General features: G+C 40.4%; 1 protein-coding gene across 5 annotated transcripts in view; it reads right to left on the bottom strand.

Moving 5' to 3' along the window:
- Positions 1–19,469, bottom strand: part of ZNF143 (zinc finger protein 143) — a 54,534-nt gene extending 35,065 nt beyond the window's left edge. The window contains exons 1-6 of one of the 5 annotated variants that reach the window (XM_029208497.1): positions 19,358–19,469; positions 4,166–4,284; positions 3,751–3,843; positions 2,821–2,904; positions 2,205–2,285; positions 341–537 (exon numbers count right to left, since the gene is read on the bottom strand). In XM_029208497.1, the coding sequence (XP_029064330.1) occupies positions 341–537; positions 2,205–2,285; positions 2,821–2,904; positions 3,751–3,843; positions 4,166–4,277 (567 nt within the window). In that variant the 5' untranslated portion in view covers positions 4,278–4,284; positions 19,358–19,469. Of the gene's footprint in view, positions 1–340; positions 538–2,204; positions 2,289–2,820; positions 2,905–3,750; positions 3,844–4,165; positions 4,285–11,402; positions 13,492–14,624; positions 14,652–19,357 lie in introns of those variants that run through there. The other 4 variants (XM_029208493.1, XM_029208494.1, XM_029208496.1 and 1 more) reach the window with 4 other exon arrangements.
- Between the last annotated feature and the right edge of the window lie 2,529 nt (positions 19,470–21,998).

The following is a 21,998-nucleotide window of genomic DNA, read 5'->3' as shown; positions in this document are numbered from 1 at the left end:
CCTTCACCTTTTCCAAACTCTAGGTTCTACTTTATAATTCATAAGCAGTTCCATCTATACCTCATTGTTTCTTTTATGGCACTCATACTTGAGTATATCTTTGTGTGAATTACCTGCCACCCATTTCTCTTCTATAAGCTTTTACTCCATTCCTTTTTTTGTCTTCAAATGTTTCTTTCTACCCTTCACTTCTTTTAAGATAAATGCTGATCTTCTCCTTGATGCTGTCTGATTTTGACTCTGAATTCCTAGTTTCTTATTTTTTTTTTGCTTTCTTTTCTTTTAGTGAAAGATAAAGAAGCTGTATCTGGGATGTTCTTCACATTGTAAAATGCTGTACCTTTGCTGCATACTGTTCCAAAGCACTGATGGTGTCGGGATCAATCGTGGCATCCCCAGTGTGTAGACCTGCCACTGTCCCATCAGCCTGAATTGCCAAAATGGTGTCAGACTGTGGGACTTGCACTGCATGATGGATGTAAGCTGTGGTGCCGTCTTCCAGCTGAACTGCCTGTAATGCACTCTGGTCATAACTATCTGAGGGAGTAGAAGAGAATGGCATTAAATTAAAGGTAGTCTGATAAACAGTTACATATTTAAAGGAAGAAGGGAATGAACTTTTATCGAATATTTACTATGAGCAGGGCCCATGTGCTTTACATATGTTATTTCATTCAATCTTCACAATGATTCTGTGAGGCAGGTATATTTACCACCTTATTGTACGAATGGGAAACTGAGGCTTGAGGAAGTAAAGTCACTTTCCTTAGGACCCAGGAAATAAAAAAAACTAACAATTAACAGTCAAATATCAGTATGCAGGGCTTCCCTGGTGGCGCAGTGGTTAAGAATCCACCTGCAAATGCAGAGGACATGGGTTTGAGCCCTGGTCCAAGAAGATCCCACATGCCACAGAGCAACTAAGCCTATGCGCCACAACTACTAAGCCTGCGCTCTAGGGCCCGTAAGCCACAACTACTGAGGCCCGTGTGCCACAACTACTGAAGCCTGCGCGCCTAGAGCCCGTGCTCCGCAACAAGAGAAGACACCACAATGAGAAGCCCGTGCACTGCAACGAAGAGTACTCCCGCTCTCCAAAACTAGAGAAAGCCCACATGCAGCAATGAAGACCCAATGCAGAAATCAATCAATCAATAAATTTATTTAAATAAAAAAGGAGTACTAAAAAAAAAAAATCAGTATGCAGAGAAACCAGGATCTGAACTCATGTCAGTATGACTCCATGGTTTTTTCCCCCTTCTAAATAACCATACTAAGAAACATACAGCATTGTGAAATAATAAATCTAGCCAATTACAGTGAACCTGTGGTCAACTCCCACTGCTAAGGAAAAAAATTTTCAGAGTTTACTTTTCTCAACTTTAAATAAATTTATTTACAAATTCAAATATTCTATATTTTTAAAAATTTCTTCCTTTGGTTTCACAACTAAATATAGTCTCTTAAAACATTTACAGTCATTCTATAATAAAGTATTTTATAAAGTAATAACAATAGCTAATATTTATTGAGCATTTACTATGTGACAAATATTGTTCCAAGTGCTCTACATGTTTGTACATTTTGTCTTCACAACTACCCTATGATGTGGATACTTATCATAATCCTCATTTCAGATGATGAAATTGAAGCACAAAAAGGTTAAATAATTTGCTCAGGGGCACACAGCTAAAAGACAGCAGACCCAGATTTGAACCCAGATAGTCTGGCTACAGAGCTGTGCTCATTGCTCCTATGCATTCCACCTCAAACCCCTGGTCCTCCCTACACAAAGCTAATAAACATGAACATTTTGCCATGTTTGCTTCAGATAGTTTTAAAATTTTTATTTAGTTTTAAAGACCAACACAAGGGGCAAAGGACCTTGCTAAAGACATTATATTTAAAAGGAAGAAAAAAATCAACAATTTAACTTTCAAGTGTTTAATTTCATATTTTAAAGGCAGCCTCTAGTTAAAGTCTTTCAGAGACCAGGGGTTTGCTATTTCAACCTGTTACTGGACAACTCAAATTGTTAGAAAGTTTTCCCTTAGACTGTGCCAAAATCTACCATCTTATATTTGAGAGAACAAGCATAATCCTTCTTTTACATGACAACAGCATTTCTGCAACTAAAGGCAGGTCTTATTTTTCCCACACCCTACCTCCCCCTTATTTTATTCAAATGTTCAAAGCTAATTTACCTTTGGAGGTATGGTGAATAAATGCTGTAGTTCCATCTTCTAACTGCACTGCTTGCCCATCCTCTAAACGCAAACTGTCCCCTGCTCAAGAACAATGTTTACATTTAGATCCCATATTTTCCAAGCATATTCTGATAACTCAACAACAACAGAGTCAATAAACCATTAAACACATCATACAAACCTACACTTCCTTTATGGATCCTTCAACATTTAAATAATTTCAGCAAAGCTGCTCTGAATAAGTGTTTAAAGGTAAAAAGATATTAGAATACCTGTTTTAGGAATATTTACCAGGGGATAGGAGAATTGAAAGAAGGAAAAAAAAGAAAATGAGAAGGCGTGTAGGATTTATCTCAAATAATAGAAATATTCACTTAGAACTCTTGCCCATTTATCTCCAGAGTAAAGTCTAGTAATTTCTTTTCCATTAACTCCGAGAGAAAATCTCAATTAAGTTAAAATGGTCTTTAGATCCTCTCTTTGACATCTACCTATCTCCCCTTTCAGAAGGAGACCTAGAGATCAGGACTAAGTTTAAGTAGTAAGAGGCAGTTGGAGGCAGCAAATACTGAAGTATGAGAATCAGAAGGGTAAGTAAATATCAAATACTTACTACTTTTAGGTATGGGTACATGTTGAACATAGGCAGCAGAACCATCCTCCAACTGAATGACCTGACCATCTATGAGTTTCCCATCTAGAACAAACAATTTAAGCCAATAAATTAGCACAAGCAAAAATTTTAAACTTTATACAATTTCAAAATGATATCAACTATAAAAACATACACTACTTAAGATCATGTTCATCTTGATTCTTCCCTCAATGTTCTGAGGCAATTCAATAACACATCCAGTGATCCTACAGAAAGCAGAAAATCCTCCCTCAGCCATCCTTTCTCCCCTCCGATTTTCAATTAGACAAGTTCAAGAGGAAGAGTGGCTCATCTGAGCAAGCTACATGGGTCAAACCTCTATATACCTTTCAGAGCCACTTAGGAATCGTGACCCTGACCCCAGCGAAGCTGAAACTGGGAAGATAGAAAGATGTATCAGTGCACATGAGGCCAGCTGTCATTCTCATCCCTGGGGGCTACAAGTCCCTTGACTATGTATACATATGCTCAGTAGCTTTCCAAAAAAGCAAGGAATTTGAGAACTAGGCTATTTCTTGGAGCAAAGTAAACACTGATTTAGAAACAATGTTATAAAAGCAAAACCAAATGTCTACTTTTACGCATATTTTGTAAAAACATTAAATAATAATTTAAAGGGAAAAAGTGAGAAAGGTCTTACTAAAAATAGGTCAGGGACACTACCCCCTCCCCTCTTCCTCACTAATTCTGATACCCCAGAGTATCTTCCAAATATCTCAAAAGGTGTCCTCAAATTATCAAAACAAAATTTAAGTTAAACTGAAATTACTACCATATGTAGTACAGTGTCTGTAGAAGGGATTGGGAAGTGGTATAACTGCTAGGTGTTCCAACTCTGAGGTTATGAATTGCTGATAATAACCAGTGGGCTGTATATGAGGCACATACCTTTAGAATTGTGTTGTATATAAGCAGTAGAACCATCTGCAAGTGTTACTGCTTGCAGGCTTACACCTTCCATATTTTCTAAATTGTCACCATCTATTATAAAAAAAAAAGTTATTTTCTTTAGGTAACTATCATATGTGTGTGCTGTTTAATTTTTTAAAAAATAAAATTTAGTCAAAAGGCAGATTGCTTAACTTAGACTCAAATGGGATTTCTTATAGCATTTACAAAAAATATTTCTACACCCTACTATACCAGCATCCATACCAGGGTAAAAATGCTCATAAAAAGGCTTAGCTTTGTGTTGCCTTTAGCTAAAGGAGGAGGAACAAAGTAAACAGTATTATAAGTTTTCATTCTCCCTTAAGATAAATATTTCCAAACCCACATGATCCCTTCAAATAAGATTGCTCACCTGCCACAGTTACTGCCTCTGTCAGGCACAAGGTAACATGCTGAGCCTCCATTCCTCCTCCAGGAAACTCTGTCATTCCCTGAGAATCTCGATTTATCTGGGCTAACAACATTTTCTACCTTGAAAAAAATGTAGGCATTGAGAACAAAGAACGATGTATATGAAATGAAATCTACAAACAATATTTATGAACCATAAAAAATTGCTACGGAAGTGAACAGAGTTTGAAATAAGCTGAAATTTCACTTAATATGCGGGGTAAAAGTATTTGCCCAAAGTCCAGAGCATGCTTTTAATAATTCATCAGTAAACTACTGAGCACAGCCAAGTCTTGCCCATCAGTTCTGTACCATGTCTGAAATTCCCATAATTTGTGTTCTTTGGGTTTAACATGGTTGAAGATTCCCACTTAGAATCCATGAATGGATTGAGTTACTCCTGTTGACTCAATCTTCAGAAATCTATGCTGAACCTGGCCACTTCTCACAAGCTTCGCCATTACCTCCCTGATCCAAGCCACTACCATCTCTCACCCTGAGATGTTACTGCAATAGCATCCTAACTGGTCTCCTTGCTTCTACTGTGACTTCCCTCATCTCCTCTCAACACAACAGTCAGATTGTCCTTTTGAATGAAAAAGTTAGATCACATCTCTCTTCTGCTCAAAACCCTTTGATGATTTCTCATCAGAGTAAAGCCAAAAGTCCTTACACTAGCCTATGAGGCCAATGATCTTGCCCCCATTTCTACTACTCTCCGTCTCATTCGTTCCATTTCAGCCACACTGGTGCCCTTGCTTTCCCTCAAACATACTGGATGTTCTGCTGCCTCAGGACCTTTACATTTGATGTTCCTTCTGCTTGAAACATTCTTCCTGGTATCTTCATTATTATGCCCTCAACTTCTTCCAGTCTTTGTTCAATGGCACCTCAACGAGAGCTTCCTTATTCACCTCATTGCAAACTGTACCTCCAACCCCACAATGATGATATACTCCAGCCCTCTTCCCTCCTTTATATTTTGGCATAGTACTAATAAATTGACATATTACATGTATTTACTTGTTTTTTTTCTTATCTATTTCTCCCTCAAATAGAATGGACAGGTGTTTTTATGTTTGCTCATTGCTGACTAAAGTGCCTAAAAAGTACTTGGCACACAACAGACACACAATTGGTGCAGAATAAATGGATGAATGGCTCTTTTACCAATCATCACCACAACCCCCTTCCTCCCTTTTCCTATCTCCGGGTCCCATTACCTCTGTAGGCCTTGAGTTGTCTCAAACATGAGTTGGGATAATTTAGCTGCCTTGAGCCAGGGAACTGGATACCAGAGCATCTCTTGAGGACCTTTCCAGGTCTAAAGATCTGATTTCAGTGTCAATATTTAAAAGAGCAATATGCAGATAGTAGTAATAATTTGCAATTATATTTATGTTAGGACTACTTGAAGATTTTTGTTTTATAAACACTATAAACTACGCCCTCTTTGGATTAAAGCCAGGGACTATGGTTTAGACGCTGAAAGGTATCAGTGCTGTGATAAAAGTCAATCACGGGCTGACTTTTCAGGGATTCCTGAAATATTTCTAATCTATAACTGTTCATAAAGCAGACTGAAACTTCAATACTTCCTTGCTACATCTAAGGGCTAACAGAGAAGCCTCAAAGTAAAACTGGTACTCTGCTGTTAAGTCCCCTGATGAGTACAGGATTGGGACAGGCTAATTTTCAGAACAAGTACTGTCACTATATAACAGAAATAAGACAAGGAAATGGAAGGGAAAACACCTATAAAAATGTAGAAAGCACTCTATGATTTTTACAGCATTCGTCTAGAAGACGAATTTTGAAAAAGGCAGATTACAAGTTAATTTGGGTCATGATGTTAAGAAATGACTATGGTTTGACCATAATTCAAGCATCTGTCCTTTTCATTGAATTATCTATAAATCTCCAAATAACTACATCAACAGGTAACTGATATATCTGCAATAAATAAAAGTTATTTCTTGTCTGAAAGCTGGTCAAGTGTTAACTTTCTTTAGGAAGGCTTCAGGACCTATAGTATCTATCCTAAGGGAAAAAAATCTACACTAACTGAAACATCTTGAAGAGACAGCTGATTCCTGGACACAAACTGCTGGCAAATACATGGGGTGGTGAAGGAATCAGAAGAGATCATATGGGCACTACAATTACCAGAGATAATAAGTGATGGCAAGTACACAGCCCATCTTATTCTCAAAAAGGCTCTGTGATACAATTAATGCCCTTTGTTAGAAAATGATCAACTGGGGAAAATATGATAATGAATAGATGAAATAAATAAGCTAGAGATCAAACACTCTATAGTTGCTCATACCATATCCACCATCATGTCTTGATTATTTCTGACACCAACATTTTCAGGTTGTGTGAAAATAAGTATGTAAGATACACATGACACCTTTAGAAAGGGCCACCTTGCAAAAGGTAGTCAGCTTCCTGTGCTTTAATAATGAATCATGGGCCAAAATCAGACACAGAGGAGGCTGTCATGGGGGCACAACAGGAATCTCAAATGAATACATCTGTGTAATAAATAAAGTTCCTGCCTTTCTGGAAGATAATGATGGATATTAGCATAAGAGAATAAACACACTTATGAAATGTAGCAAATGTTATATCCAGAATATATAAAGAAATTCTACAACACAACATCAAAAAACTAATAACCCAATTAAAAATTGGACAAAGGACTTGAATAGAAATTTCTCCAAGGAAGATAAACAAATGCCAAACAAACATATGAAAATATGCTCAATATAACTAACTGTCAAGGAAATGCAAATCAAAACCATAATGAGATATCACCTCACACCTGTTAGAATGCCCACTATCGGGACTTCCCTGGCTAAGTGGTTAAGACTCTGCACTTCTACTGCAGGGGGCCCAGGTTTGATCCCTGGTCCGGGAACTAAGATCCTGCAAGCTGCGTGGCACGGCCAAATAAATAAATAAAAATAAAACAAAAACAGTATGGAGATTCCTCAAAAAATTACAAATAGAATTACCATATGATCCAGCAATTCCACTTCTGGGTACATATCCAAAAGGATTAAAAACAGAATCTCAAAGAAAGATTTGCACACCTCTTCACTGCAGCATTATTCACAATAGCCAAGAGGTGGAAGCAACCTAAATGTCCATCAACGGATGAATGGATAAATAAAATGCAATTTATATATACAGAATGGAATATTAGTCTTAAAAAAGAAGAAAATACTGTCATATGTTACAACATGGATGAACCCTGAGGACATTATTCTAAGTGAAATAAGCCAGTCAAAAAAAGACAAATACTGCATGATTCCACTTATATGAGCTATCTAAAGTAGTCAAACTCTTAGAATTAGAAAGTAGAATGGTAGTTACAAGTACTAGGGGAGTTGTTTGATGATTATAGTTTCAGTTTTGCAAGATGAAAAAGTTCTAGAGATCTATCACACAACAATGTCCATATAGTTAACACTACTGTACCCTACACTTAAAAATGGTTATGACTGTAAATTTTATGTTGTGGGTCTTTAACCATAATTTTTAGAAAAAGGTCTGAACACATATGGAAAAATGTTAGGATCTGTTAAAAACCAAGTGGATACATAAGCTTTTATTCAATTACTTATACAGGTACTCCTCCTTATATTTGATAGATTTCATAATTTTAAAAGTGAAAAATATCCAAAATTATTGGCAGGAAGAAAAAAATGTCTGAAAATTGATGGTTAAAATTAGTAACTAAATACTAGCTGACTTCATCCCTTAAAAAAAAGAATCAGTGTTTCCTCAGTGGTATGAATCTACATCAGACGAATATTTTAAAATGTGAAGCCCTTAGATATTTCAAGTTTGGTCTAATTTGTTAGATACAATTATTACCACAAATTATTATGAAAATATAAATCTAATGGTCCAGGTATAAAGAACTCCAACTACAAGTAACCTTTATTGTGGTAAGAAATGATACAAAAAGAAATCTAGATTAACAAATCTTAGAGGTCTTTTTGCATGAAGCCACAGAAACCAGGCCTTCAGAAATTGTCAACCTCAGATCCTAACCTCAGGCTGGTTTCACCTCAACACTTAACAGAGAAGCTATGCCATTCTATTACCTGGTCTCAATTCCAAATTTTCATCATAAATTTACTACTATACAAAGTGTTTCTCCATTTAAGCATGGTCATTTGTGCTGCATTTTATGACATCTCCTAACCTGGAATGAGGAAGTTCCTTAGTACAGCAACATAAAAATAGCAGGCTAGGGGCTTCCCTGGTGGCGCAGTGATTGAGAGTCCGCCTGCCGATGCTGGGGACATGGATTCGTGCCCAGGTCCGGGAAGATCCCACATGCTGCGGAGCGCCTAGGCCTGTGAGCCATGGCCACTGAGACTGCACATCCGGAGCCTGTGCTCCGCAATGGGAGAGGCCACATCAGTGAGAGGCCCGCGTACCGCCAAAAAAAAAAAAAGCAGGCTATCCTGTACCTTTGCAGTATGCTGATCCAGTAACACTGCTTTGATTAACATTTGTGGAAAACTATCTTTAAATCCCTTCTATTTTATTTAAATACACCCAGGGAATAAGCATGTTCCACTGATGAAATGTAATTCAGTTAAGTACAGAGTAGTTAGAATGTGCTGGTGAATGATGTAGAGTTTTCATAGGCTCTACAGAATGCTAAAGGGTAAAACTGAGGGATAGAGTTTATACTACCTATTTTAAAGAAGTAGAATATTCTATCAGATGGGTGAAATGTTGGAAATTGAAGGCTTTCAAACTTTTTGCCAAGTTCCAGGACCATTCAGAAATAGAATATTTGAAACTGACTGGCAGGTAGTTGAGATGAGGCCTAGGAGACCTGAAACTAAAATACCTGTGAGAAAAAGAGGTGAGAAGAGACAAGAATTGAGAAATGGACACCTAGGTCTAGTCATCAGGAATGTCAATTTTGGTGATGGTTTGTTCTTAACTGAACCACTGATGTGAAAAAGAACCAAAAAAAATCTCTCTCAAACCTCAACAGTGTAGCATTAAAAACAGAGCTTGAGGGCTTCCCTGGTGGCGCAGTGGTTGAGAGTCCGCCTGCCAATGCAGGGGACACGGGTTCATGCCCCAGTCCGGGAAGATCCCACATGCCGCGGAGCGGCTGGGTCCGTGAGCCACGCTGAGCCTGCGCGTCCGGAGCCTGTGCTCCGTGGCAGGAGAGGCCACAACGGTGAGAGGCTCGCATACCGCAAAAACAAAAAACAAAAAACAAAAAACAGGGTGTGATAAGGGCACACCTGCATAGCTCAGTTTGCTAAGCATGCCCTGGCTTGCTTTCACTGAGACTAGGGAGTCTGAGGAAGCATCAGGAGAAAGAGAAAGGTTCTGATATATTCAAACTCAACTTCTGACACTGTTCTGTTAAAAAAAGCATAAAGTCGTTTCAAAATGTTGATGCCACAAAAAAAAAAAACTATGATGCTAGATTGTACTTTATTTCCCTCAAGATAAACACTGTGTATGTTAATATTTTATTACCCAAATTGCTCATCTTGTCATAGGTAAGGGAAGCAAAGCATTGTGAGACAATTTTGAAAATGAGAGACGGCACTCCTGAAACACAACACTATAACAAAATAGATCCTTTGTCCAAAAAAGTATATTGAGTAGGACACTAAACATGGATAGTTAAAACATATACCTCTAGTCAGAAAAAACTGTTTGTATAGGTCATATTTACGAAGCATTTTTCAGATCTAATAACTTATTTGATGGAATAGTCCTGAAGGGCCATAAAAGTTCTTGGGCTCTTCCAACCTCTTCTGAACCCCCAAAGCAGTCCAGCAAACTTACATGTCTTTATTTCTTCATGGTGACTATTTAAAATATTTTCCATTTACCTCAAACCTTCTACCCCACTCCCTCTCCTGCTATCCTCCCACCCCGTCTCCTTCACCACTTCATTTTCAGCAAATTAATCAGCTCCCAACTTCACGGAAAATATAGAAGTCACCAGAGGAATTCTCTGCCAACAAACCTCACTTCACTGCATTTCCACACATTTCTTCCTTCTCTCCTACAATATTACCTTCCTACAAGGTAAGACTAATCCTTCCAACCTGTACTCTGCATTTCATCTGTCTTTCCTCCTTAGGGATCTCAGGGATCTCTCCTGTAAAAAATTTCCCTCTCTCTCCCAGTTCTTTCCCATCAATAACTTAAAAAAACACAAAAACAGGGACTTCCCTGGTGGTCCAGTGGTTAAGACTCCATGCTCCCGATGCAAGGGGTCAGGGAACTAGATCCCTCATGTTGCAACTAAGAGCCCGCGTGCTGCAACTAAAAGATCCTGCATGCCGCAATGAAGATCCCTCACATGGCAACTAAGACCCGGTGCAGCCAAATAAAAATAATAAATATTTTAAAAAACAAAATCGATAAAACAAAATCTTGCCTCTGACTCAGCTACTAGTCTCTCTTTCCCTCCTTATCACAGCTAGATTTCTCTAACAGTTGTTACTAAGACTATTTCCTGATTTCCCACTGCTATCCATCTGGTTTCTGTCCCTAAGTATTGAAACTGCTTTGGCTGGTCACTAATCTCCACTTTAACATGAAGTTCGATGGCCATTCCTATGAATGAGAGATGAAAATATTCATCCACAAAAAGACTTACACAAGAATGTCCATAGCAACTTTATCCATAATAGTTCCAAACTGGAATGAACTCAAATGTCCATCATAAAACAGATTAAAAAGCTGTGATAGGGGCTTCCCTGGTGGTGCAGTGGTTGAGAATCCGCCTGCCAATGCAGGGGACGTAGGATCGAGCCCTGGCCTGGGAAGATCCCACATGCCGCGGAGCACCACAACTACTGAAACCCGTTCATCCTAGAGCCTTCGCGCTACAACTATTGAAGCACACACACTCTAGGGCCCGCGTGCTGCAACTACTGAGTCCACCTGCTGCAACTAGTGAAGCCCGCGCACCAAGAGCCGGTACTCCGCAACAAGAGAAGCCACTGCAATGAGAAGCCCGCTCACCGCAGTGAAGAGTAGCCCCCGCTCGCCACAACTACAGAAAGACCTCACTCAGCAACGAAGACCCAACGCAGCTAAAGAAAAAAAAAAATGTGATGGATACTTTTCTGTCTTATATTGGGTTTGATATCATTGACCTTTATCTCCTTCTTAGAACATTCTCTTACCTTGGCTTCTGTGACTTCCACACGCTCCTGGTTTTTTCCAACTCCCTAGCTAATCCTTTTCCGTTTCTCCTATGGGTTCCTAAATATTGAGAACGCACAAGTTTCCATCCTAGTTTGTTTTTTCATTTTATGCACTTTTCCTCTTGGAATATCATATCCATTCCGTTGGCTTCAAAGATCTCTGGAATTTATAAGCTCTTTAAAATCTCTCTAGTCCTTTCTCTTAAGGGCTCCTGATCTATCTAGCTGCTTACTGGCCTTGGTGACCTTCATGGTCCACAGTCACCTCCATCTCAAAACAGTTTGCCACAAAATTCTACTTTAGTATTTTCTCCCTCAGTGATAAACGCAGTCACCTACCCAGTAGTCAAATCCCCCTTATTCTCCAACCGATCACTAAGAACTATCACTCTACCTCCTAAATATCTGTCAAATCCATTTGCTTCTCTTATTAGGTTGTCTTAATTCAGGGTACCATCACCGCTTGGGTTACTACATCGGCCTCCTAAAATCCACTCCTACCCTCCTCCAATCTAATCTCCATAGCACAGTCCAAGTGCTTTCAAATCCAATCAGAGCATTTCTCTGTCTCAAAACCTTCAAAACTTTCCCATTTCCCCATATAGTCCAAATATCATGATCTGGATTCTACTAACTTCTCCAATAAGACGGACAATCATCCTGCGTTGCCCAAGACTGAGAAGCTTCCTGGGTCATGGGACTCTCAGTTCTTTTTTTTTTTTTTTTGGTGGTGGGGGGACACTTTCTTTTAAAACTGGGATAGTCTTGGGCAAATCAAGACAAGTTGGTCACTCTATCTTCCAGTCTTGTTCTAGCACAACCTCACATTCTACACTCCAGCAATACTGTTTAAAATTCTAGTAGTTAATAATACTGGTATCATTTAATAATAATATTAATTAAAATGTTAATAATACTAATAAATAAAAATGATTATAATGATAACTAACCCTTCCAAAATACTATATGCCAGGCATTACTACTAATTCATTTAATCCTTCTAGCAATCCTATGAATTAAGTACCATTTTATCACAATTTTGCAGACCAAGAAAGTGAAGCTCACAAAGGTTAAATGATGTCCTTAACTTCACAACCTAAGTGGCAAAGTCAACCTTCTAACCATCTGGCTCAACAACTTTTACATGAGCTGCTGGATTATTTGCCACTCCCAGAACAGCCCAAGGTGTCTCCTGCATCTGGGCTCTGAACACTGCTATTCATACCCTCTAGCATACTCTTCCTCCTCTCTTTACTTGGCTAAATTCTTCAGATTCCACCAGAAAGTTTTATCTGGACTCCCCAAATTGGGTCAGAATGCTTTAGATATATTTCCCAAGATACTCTGTCCATACTCTTATAATAACACTTAGCACAGTATACTTTAATTACCTGTTTTTCTCCAGACTGGAAGCAGTATATTTACAGTAACCAGCTACTAAAACATATCTAAGGAGGATTCCCCTATAGATAGATTGGAAAGTATGGGTTATACTTAGGAAGGAATGCTTATGAGCGGTAGTATAACACTATACTTAAGAATAAGGACTCTGGAGCAAAACAGCCTGCTTCAAAATCTCATTTTACCACATATTATCTATGTGACCTTGGGCAAGTTACTTAACCATGCTGTGCCACAGCTTCCCTATCTGTAAAAGGAGGGTACTTCACAGAGGGTATTGTGAGGTATCTGTGTTAAATACAAAGCACTTGTAACAGCACATGGCATTATATATATGTTTGCTATTAATGCTTATCAGTAGTTTAAAGCTAAATGAGAAGAGACTGTACAGCTCTATCTCTTGTCTTATTCACTATTTTCTCCTACTACTGTAAAAGGGTATTGCCAGAGGAGAAAGAAGACAAAAAAAAAAGTTTCAGAGATGTGTTATTCAAGAGGAACTTTCCTCTTGTTCATGCTTTTCCTTTTTGAAAATATCTTTACTGAGATGTAATTCACATATCATAAAATGTACCCATTTAAGGTGTACAATTCAATGACTTTAGTATATTCAGAGTTGTACAAACATCACCACAACCTGAATTCACAATATTTTTATCACCCTTCAAAAGAAAACCCTACCTCCCCCTTTCCAAAGCCCTAGGCAACCACTAATCTACTTTCTATTTCTATAGATTTGCTTATTCTGGACACTTCATGTAAATGGAATCATAGTATGTGGTCTTTTGTGACTGCCTTCTTTCACTTATACATAATGTTTTCAAGGTTTCTCCATAAAAGAATAAAAACTAAAAACTAAAAAAAAAATTTTAATCCATAAAAATAATGAATCACTATGTTGTACACCTTAAAAGAATAATAATGTAAATCAACTATACTTCAATTTTTAAAAGGTAAAAAAGAAATCTCCTTTTCCTTCTGAAAGTCTTTTTCCCCTAAAAAGGAAGAAAAAAAATAATTTCTAAAGGTGATTTTAGGGACTTCCCTGGTGGCGCAGTGGTTAAGAATCTGCCTGCCAATGCAGGGGACATGGGTTCGAGCCCTGGTCCAGGAAGATCCCACATGCCGCGGAGCAACTAAGCCCATGTGCCACAACTAAGCCCTCGTGCCACAACTACTGAAGGGCGCATGCCTAGAGCCCATGCTCTGAAACAAGAGAAGCTACCACAATGAGAAACCCGCCTACTACAACGAAGAGCAGCCCCGGCTCACCACAACTAGAGAAAGCCGGCACGCAACAACAAAGACCCAACACAGCCAAAAATAAACAAATAAACTTATGTTTAAAATAAGATAAAATAAAGGTGATTTTAAGTAATTGACTTTTTAAAAAATTTTTATTTATTTTTGGCCATGCTGCCACATGTGGGATCTTAGCTCCCTGACCAGGGATCGAACCCGTGCCCCCTGCAGTAGAAGCTCAGAGTCCTAGCCACTTCACCACCAGGGAATTCCCTGAATAATTGACTTTTAATAACAGACATTTATCTCCTAGTATATTTTCCTTAAATATTATCTTCTCAACAATAAGCATGTCCACTTATAAAAAGCTCCCCAGTTGAATCTAACATGCACTCCTCATTTAAAAACACAGATCTATAATCCATCAACTAAAAACATTTACATACATTCCTAGGTCTCAAATCAAACTGCCCCATCCAAAAGTCTGCCAGTGATTCTTTTTCCTCTCAGCACTTCTGTTTGAAAGGACAAATGCCAGAGGGAAGGGAAGACACTAACCAATAGGTAGGTGGGGAGGTCTCCTAGGAATGTACCACGTTGTCATTCTTTTTTTTTTTTAAATTTTTATTTATTTTTAGCTTTGTTGGGTCTTCTTTGCTGCACGCAGGCTTTCTCTAGTTGGGGCAAGCGGGGGCTACTCTTCACCGCAGTGCGCATACTTCTCATTGCAGTGGCTTCTCTTGTTGCGGAGCATGGGCTCTAGGTGTGCAAGCCTCAGTAGTTGTGGCACATGGGCTCAGCAGTTGTGGCTCACAGGCTCTAGAGCATAAGCTCAGCAGTTTTGGCACATGGGCCTAGTTGCTCCGCGGCATGTGGGATTTTCCCAGACCAGGGCTCGAACCCATGTCCCCTGCACTGGCAGGCGGATTCCTAACCACTGTGCCACCAGGGAAGTCCCTGTCATTCATTTTATATCAAAATACATCTTGTTTTCTGTCTGAATTAAACACAACACATTCCATATACACCATTAAGGTTTGCCAATTCATCTTTCCACTCTAATCAATTTGCCATATGGACTTGGCTATTTCCACCAAACCCAGACAACAGATTAAAATGATCAAAAGTCATCCTTGACTAAACCCTCATTCTTTTCTTTGCAGTACGCGGGCCTCTCACTGTTGTGGCCTCTCCCGTTGCGGAGCACAGGCTCCAGATGTGCAGGCCTGCGGCCATTGCTCACAGGCCTAGCCTCTCCGTGGCATGTGGGATCTTCCTGGACCGGGGCACGAACCCGTGTCCCCTGCATGAGCAGGCGGACGCTCAACCACTGTGCCACCAGAGAAGCCCACCCTCATTCTTAAATTCACAACAGGGCAATTGTCAACTCCATGATTTTTTTTTTTAATGGAACCATATATATGGGAACTTGGTATGACAGAGAGCATTTCATCTTTTTAATTTTTTTTGGCCACACTGCCCAGCTTGTGGGATCTTAGTTCCCGGACTGGGGACTGAACCCAGACCCTCAGCAATGAGAGTGTGGAGTCTTACCCACTGGACCACCAGGGCATTCCCTTCAACTCCATGATTTTTATCCTTCAAAACCTTTCTTTTCCAACTCCTCACATATTAATAACTACTGCAATAACTTCTTTACTGCTTTCTTTACTCCAGTCTCTCATCCTTCCATTCCAATAACACTGCCAACTATCTTATTTTGTCTTGTACAACAGTAGAATTTTCATTGCATACAATATTGTAAGAAAAATTTGTTAATAAGATTATTTCCCACTAGCTTAATAAATCAAATCTTTTCGTTTCCTGGTTTTCTTCTTTAACTCTTGCTATCCACACACATAAGTTTTTACAGCATTACCTCCCAGAAATGGGACTAGGAGATGAAGGTGGACTGGGGACGGGCCTTTTAATTTCTACCGTATACATTCCATAAGTTAAAAAGAAATTTACCATGTATTATTTTCATGGTTTTAAAACTAGTTACTTTAAAAAAAAAGTTACTATAAACAGAAGCATTAATAAAGTAAGGAGCACCTAACTCTGCCTCAGGTATGCAAAGATGATTACATGTGAATATGGGCATAAGAAAGATAAGTAAACATTTCCTAGGGGTAGGAAGAGTAGAGAAGGCAGTCCAGACACAGGGAACAGCCTTTGTCACTGTCCAGTCTAAATCCATCTTTAAAACAAAATCACTTTGATTTTGACAGTACGGTAAAGTTTAAAACACTGTCTCAGGGACTTCCCTGGTGGCGCAGGGTTGGGAGTCCGCCTGCCAATGCAGGGGACACGGGTTCAAGCCCTGGTCTGGGAAGATCCCACATGCTGCGGAGCAACTAAGGCCGTGCGCTGCAACTACTGAGCCTTCACTCTAGAACCCAAGAGCCACAACTACTGAAGCCCACGCGCCTAGAGCCTATGCTCCGCAACAAGAGAAGCCACCGAACTGAGAAGCCCACGCACCACAATGAAGAGTAGCCCCCACTTGCTGCAACTAGAGAAAGCCCGCGGAAGCAACAAAGACCCAATGCAGCCAAAAATAAATAAATTAAAAAACAAAAAACACTGTCTCACAAAAGCCATCCCTTAAAATGCAAATTAAGCAAAGAACAATGACTCAAGCAACCCAACTCTTTAAAAAATCACTACGTCCTGGGCTTCCCTGGTGGCGCAGTGGTTGAGAGTCCGCCTGCCAATGCAAGGGACACGGGTTCGTGCCCCAGTCCGGGAAGATACCACATGCCGCAGAGCGGCTAGGCCCGTGAGCCAGCCACGGAGCCACCGGGTCGGGCCCCGCCCCGCCCACGCGAAGGGGCAAAAAAAAAAAGGAGCCGGCCACACCTCCAAAAAAAAAAAAAAAAAAAAAAAATCACTATGTCCTGAAATAAAGCCAGGAGCAAAAAGACTCAGAACTGGGTAAAACCTCAGATTAAAAACCAAAAACAAAAACTAGATAAAAACTTCAAAATTAAGTAATGATGAGAACATCAGGACTCAGAAAGTTCTCCTCCCATGATCATAAACTGCACCTACATTATAAATATTTAATAACAGCTAAAGTAATAGTAGAGGCACAATTCCCCAAAACAGCTAGGTCATCTTTCCATGAGGAATATGATGAATCCTTACTTCACAGCAATATCTCAACCTGCAGCAAAGGGCAATGGACATTTTGCAAATCATATATCTGATAAAGGACCTTTATGTAAGAAACTCTTAGAACTCAATAACAGATAAACAATCCAATTTTAAAATGGGGGAAAGACCCAAATAGACATTTCCAAAAAGAAAATATACAAATGGCCAATAAGCACATGAAAAAATGCTCAGCACAATTAGCCATTGGAAAATGCAAATCAAAATCACAAGAGATACCACTTCATACCCACTAGGATGGCTACCATCAAAAAGACTGATAACAACAAGTGTTGGCAAGGATATGGAGAATGGGAGCTCTCATACACTGCTGGTAGGAATGTAAAATGGTACACGCACTTTGGAAAAGTTTGCCACTTCCTCAAAAGATTGAACACAGAGTTACCGTATGACCAAATGACCAAGAAATTCTACTCCTAGGTATATATATACACACAAGAGAAATAAAAACAAATGTCCACACAAAAACTTGTTCCGTAACTGTTCATGGCAGCATTATGCATCATAGACAAAAAAGTGGAAGCAACCTAAATGTCCATCAACAGATGAATGCATAAATAAAAGGTGTTACGTTCATACAGCAAAATATTTGGCAATAAAAAGAAATGAAGTACTCATATATGCTATAACATGCATGAACCTTGCAAATATCATGCTAAATAAAAGAAGCCAGTCACAGAAGTCCACATACTGTGTGATTCCATTTTTATGAAATGTTGGGAATAGACAAATCTGTAGATTAGTGGTTGGGGAAGAAGGAGTGTTATGGGGAAATGGGGAGTAACTTAAGTGGGTACAGAGTTTCTTGGGGGGTGATGAACATGTTTTAAAATTTTGGTGATGGTGGCACAACTCTGTGAATACGTTAAACCTACCTAATTATTATAATACTTTAAATGGGTGAATTGTAAAGGTATATAAATTATATCAATAAAGCCATTATTTTTTAAAAATAAAAGACAGCTATGGAAAAAATAGACACTCAAGTATTTGTACACTAAATAATTTCCAAAGTAATCAAAATACACCTGGATAAATTAGTTACCTGTCTTACCTGAGCTTTTTGTATGATCTCACTACCTATTCTCTTACTAAACACTCAACAATGAATTGAAACTAAGCACTTAGCAAGAGAATATATTAAATGCTGCACAGATTTTTGTCAACTACAGCAAAACACAAGTATCTTCTAGTAAGGTTCGGGACAAAGCCGACCACAACTTCGAACCTACAATTTTTCACATCCCCACTAGGTTATACCAGCTGATTAGACACTTCCAAAGGCTTAAACTGATCTTAAATAATCAGTTTAGCAATTATATTCTTATCTACTTTTTATTTAACTTCCTTAATGCGTAAACTTAAATGTTAAAAAAAGCAAAAGGGGAGAGAAGAAAAATTGATTTACGTTCCACAATAAAATGTTACAAAGCAACCAAAGCATTCGTATACTCTTTGGCCAAAACCGAGAAAAAAGGAGAATGATAAAAATGACAATTTCTAATATTCGCTGTTAGGCCTCAATGACCATAAAAATTTTTTTTTTTTTTTTAGTGAGGGAAACAAGAAATCTGTGCACGATCAGAGTGGGAGGAAATTCTGGGTGCGATCTACAGGCGGGATGCCGACCGGGCCCTCAGCCAGTTCTGCCGCCGGCGCCCCAGCTAGGGCCTGGTGCCGACCGGGGTCCAGCGTCTCAGCCGGAGGAGCTTCGCCTCGGCGGCGCCAGGGGACTCGCTCCGCGCGGAGGTCAAGCCGAGAAGCGCCGCCGGGCTCCCAAGGGCTCCGCCCTCCCCTCCTTCACTCCCTCCCCTCGGCAGTCCCCTGAGGGGAACAGGCGGGGCGCAGTGCGCAGAGACAAGGGCGGGGGGGGGGGGGGTGCGTCCTCAGTGAGAAAAGCTCCGCCGCCCGAGTGGCGGCCGCGGGTTATTAATAAACTCCGCTTCTGCCCAGGCGTCTCTACCGCGGCCGGCCGTAGGATCTGCAAGGCCTGCGGCTGAGGCTGAGCAGCCAGAGTCCGAGCCCGGGCCCTACCGGGCCCGCGCCGCCACGCTAAGGGCGGCGGCCGGGCGGAGAATAATGCACACTGGGTAAAAACACATTTATATACGAACCTCCGAGAAAATTTTCCAACAATTCCTTCGTCCGACCACCATGCACCAGGACAGGAAACAGCCGCCCGGCCCCTCAGCCCCGCAACCAGCATAGTGGGTCTGAAGCCCGCCCCCAGCCTCCATTGGGCTCTCATTACGTCACTCACTGGACGCTTCCTGCTTGCCATTGGCTCAAATTTAGGCGATGCGAAAGGAGACCGCCTTATCCACGCCCCTTTTCCTGACGTCAGCCTCGCCTGGCCTTACAGCCAGCGCCTGAGTGGCTTACCCAAAGTGCGGAACAAAGTTTTCTGCTTCTGACTGGTTGGCAGAACGGCTCGTCCCAGCGCGACACCGCCTCGCTGACAAGTGAATTATGCAGAGTCTGTGGCCCCAGCAGGAGGCGCCATTTTGTAGCGAGGGAGGGAGGCTGGTCCTTGTGACTAGCCGGGAGGGAGACGGGTTCACAGGCGCCATTTTCCCCACAGGGGCTAGGAGGTGGCCTTGGCTCTCCTGATGGGCTTGCTGGAGCGCGTTCTGGAGACCGGGTGGGCTTTGCCTAGCAATTGCCGAGTGTCGTCCCGTTGGGAGGGAAGTGGTAGGGTGGGGTAGGACACGATGGGACGCTTCACCGCTCCCTGGGGGCTCTCGGTGCCAGCTGAGGCCTTTGGTCTTGGGCGGAGGCTCTGCTTTTCCGAGAGCTGCTGTATGCCTGTCACTGGCTGCCAATGCTTTTCCAGTCGCTGGGGCATCATCATTGGTAGGAGGATGAGCCTCCTGCCTCAGCTGAAGCTCCGGCGTAGCTCTACAACGGGGCGGTGGTCTTGGACTCTGCTGGGAGACACTGCGGTTGCTTTTGCGCTTTCATGTTCCTTAGGTTCAAATTTTGAAGTCGTCTGTAATGGTGTCGCTAACTTCTTTTTTACTTTCCCTTTTGTGTGTGTCGCAAATTAAAGGAAAGTCAAAAGGCTGAGGAAATCATTGACTCGGTCTTCCCAGTATTAAGAATGGATACAAATTAGTTGTGAAGTTTAGGTAGTGTTTCTTGCAGCTCTCAACCCAGAATTTTTCTGAGCCATTGGAAATACTAGTCATTTCAGGAGTATTCAGTATGTATTCATATGCTTTGGCAACCAGACTGAATAAAGATGAGGTAAAGTGTGTAGACTCAAGATTTGTTAAATCTGGTGTTCCAAATGTAGATTTGAGTTACTAAGAGATTGAGAAGGATGGTCCCGTTGTAACTGGAGATTTGTGTCCTGCTTACAAAAGCTGGACAAAGCTGGATGATGTTTGATTTAGTGTCTTTGCATTTCAGGTGATTATGGAATGGCCTTAGTGAGGATAATTAAAGTTTTGATTTACATTCGAGTCCAGTTTGAGATTTTTAACGAGACCTTCTTTTAGGTAGGGAGTGAGGTGCAGGCTGCAGACCCTAACCAAGGTATAGCTGCGTAATTGGTGCCCAAATGCCATTGGAAGGAAAATAGGACGTTGAGTGTCGTTTGAATACATAGACTTTGGAAGTTTAAAGCAGTTTTTATATTTTATGCCCTTATAAGAATAAAAGATGTGGCACATAAAATTGGATTAGGTTGCTTGAAACTGGAGGAATTGGCTCATTCAAAAGTCTTGTACCCAATGGATAGATTTCCCTTTTTCACAGAGAGTTCAGATGACAAACGAGGTGTTTTCATTTATACTTTCTGTACCTTCTAGATGTTATATCTGTATTTTATAGTCAGAAATATTATTAAAAGAATCAAAATACTTTTATGCAGTTTAGTCATTTATTACTAAGTCCTGAATCTCTAGTCTGTTAAAACACGGTAATACAGAATCTCAAAAGGAAGTTAAAAATCACTCTGTAATCGTAGTTTGCAGTTACAGGACATCTTTTTATCCCCAGGACTACTGAGTGGTTGTAAACATTGAATGGTGGTGGTGGATAGGATACTATAATTCTAATCTGATTCAGGGAGAAACCTTAATAATGATTTTGTCATAGGTAGTGGAACTTTGTGTTACAGTATTTACCACTGACTATATATAGAACAGAGTTCAAATGTACATACTATTCAGGGCCATCCAGAATCTTCACATTTTCCCTAAATCACTTCCTATCCCTCATATGTTATTACATGTTAACAAATTAATGGCTTGAAAACATTTCACTGCCAATCAGTACTAGTCCATGCTCTTACACAAAGCTGGACCTTTTCCCCAAGTTTTCTAAATAGGCTAACTTATTTCTAGCCCCCTTCAAAAACTGTTGCCATCAGTGTTTTAAAAACATTTCTTTCAGTAACTAAAAACTTCCTGGAGAATTGGTTGATTTTGGTATATTTGTACAATGATATAACCATTAAAGTATTATATGTATAGGGCTTCCCTGGTGGCGCAGTGGTTGGGAGTCCGCCTGCCGGCGCAGGGGACACAGGTTCATGCCCCGGTCCGGGAGTATCCCACGTGCCGCGGAGCGGCTGGTCCCGTGAGCCATGGCCGCTGAGCCTGCGCGTCCGGAGCCTGTGCTCCGCAACGGGAGAGGCCGCAACAGTGAGAGGCCCGCGTACCGCAAAAACAACAAAAACAAAAACAAAAAAAGTATTATATGTATAGAAAAAAGATACGAAGAGAATTTCCTGGCAGTCCAGTGGTTAGG

This window comes from Monodon monoceros, unplaced genomic scaffold (genome assembly GCF_005190385.1).
Source record: "Monodon monoceros isolate NGI ecotype Baffin Bay Population unplaced genomic scaffold, NGI_Narwhal_1 Super_Scaffold_7, whole genome shotgun sequence".
Classification (NCBI taxonomy): domain Eukaryota; kingdom Metazoa; phylum Chordata; class Mammalia; order Artiodactyla; family Monodontidae; genus Monodon; species Monodon monoceros.
Note: the sequence above shows the minus strand (reverse complement) of the source record. Positions and strands in the feature narration are given on the sequence as shown.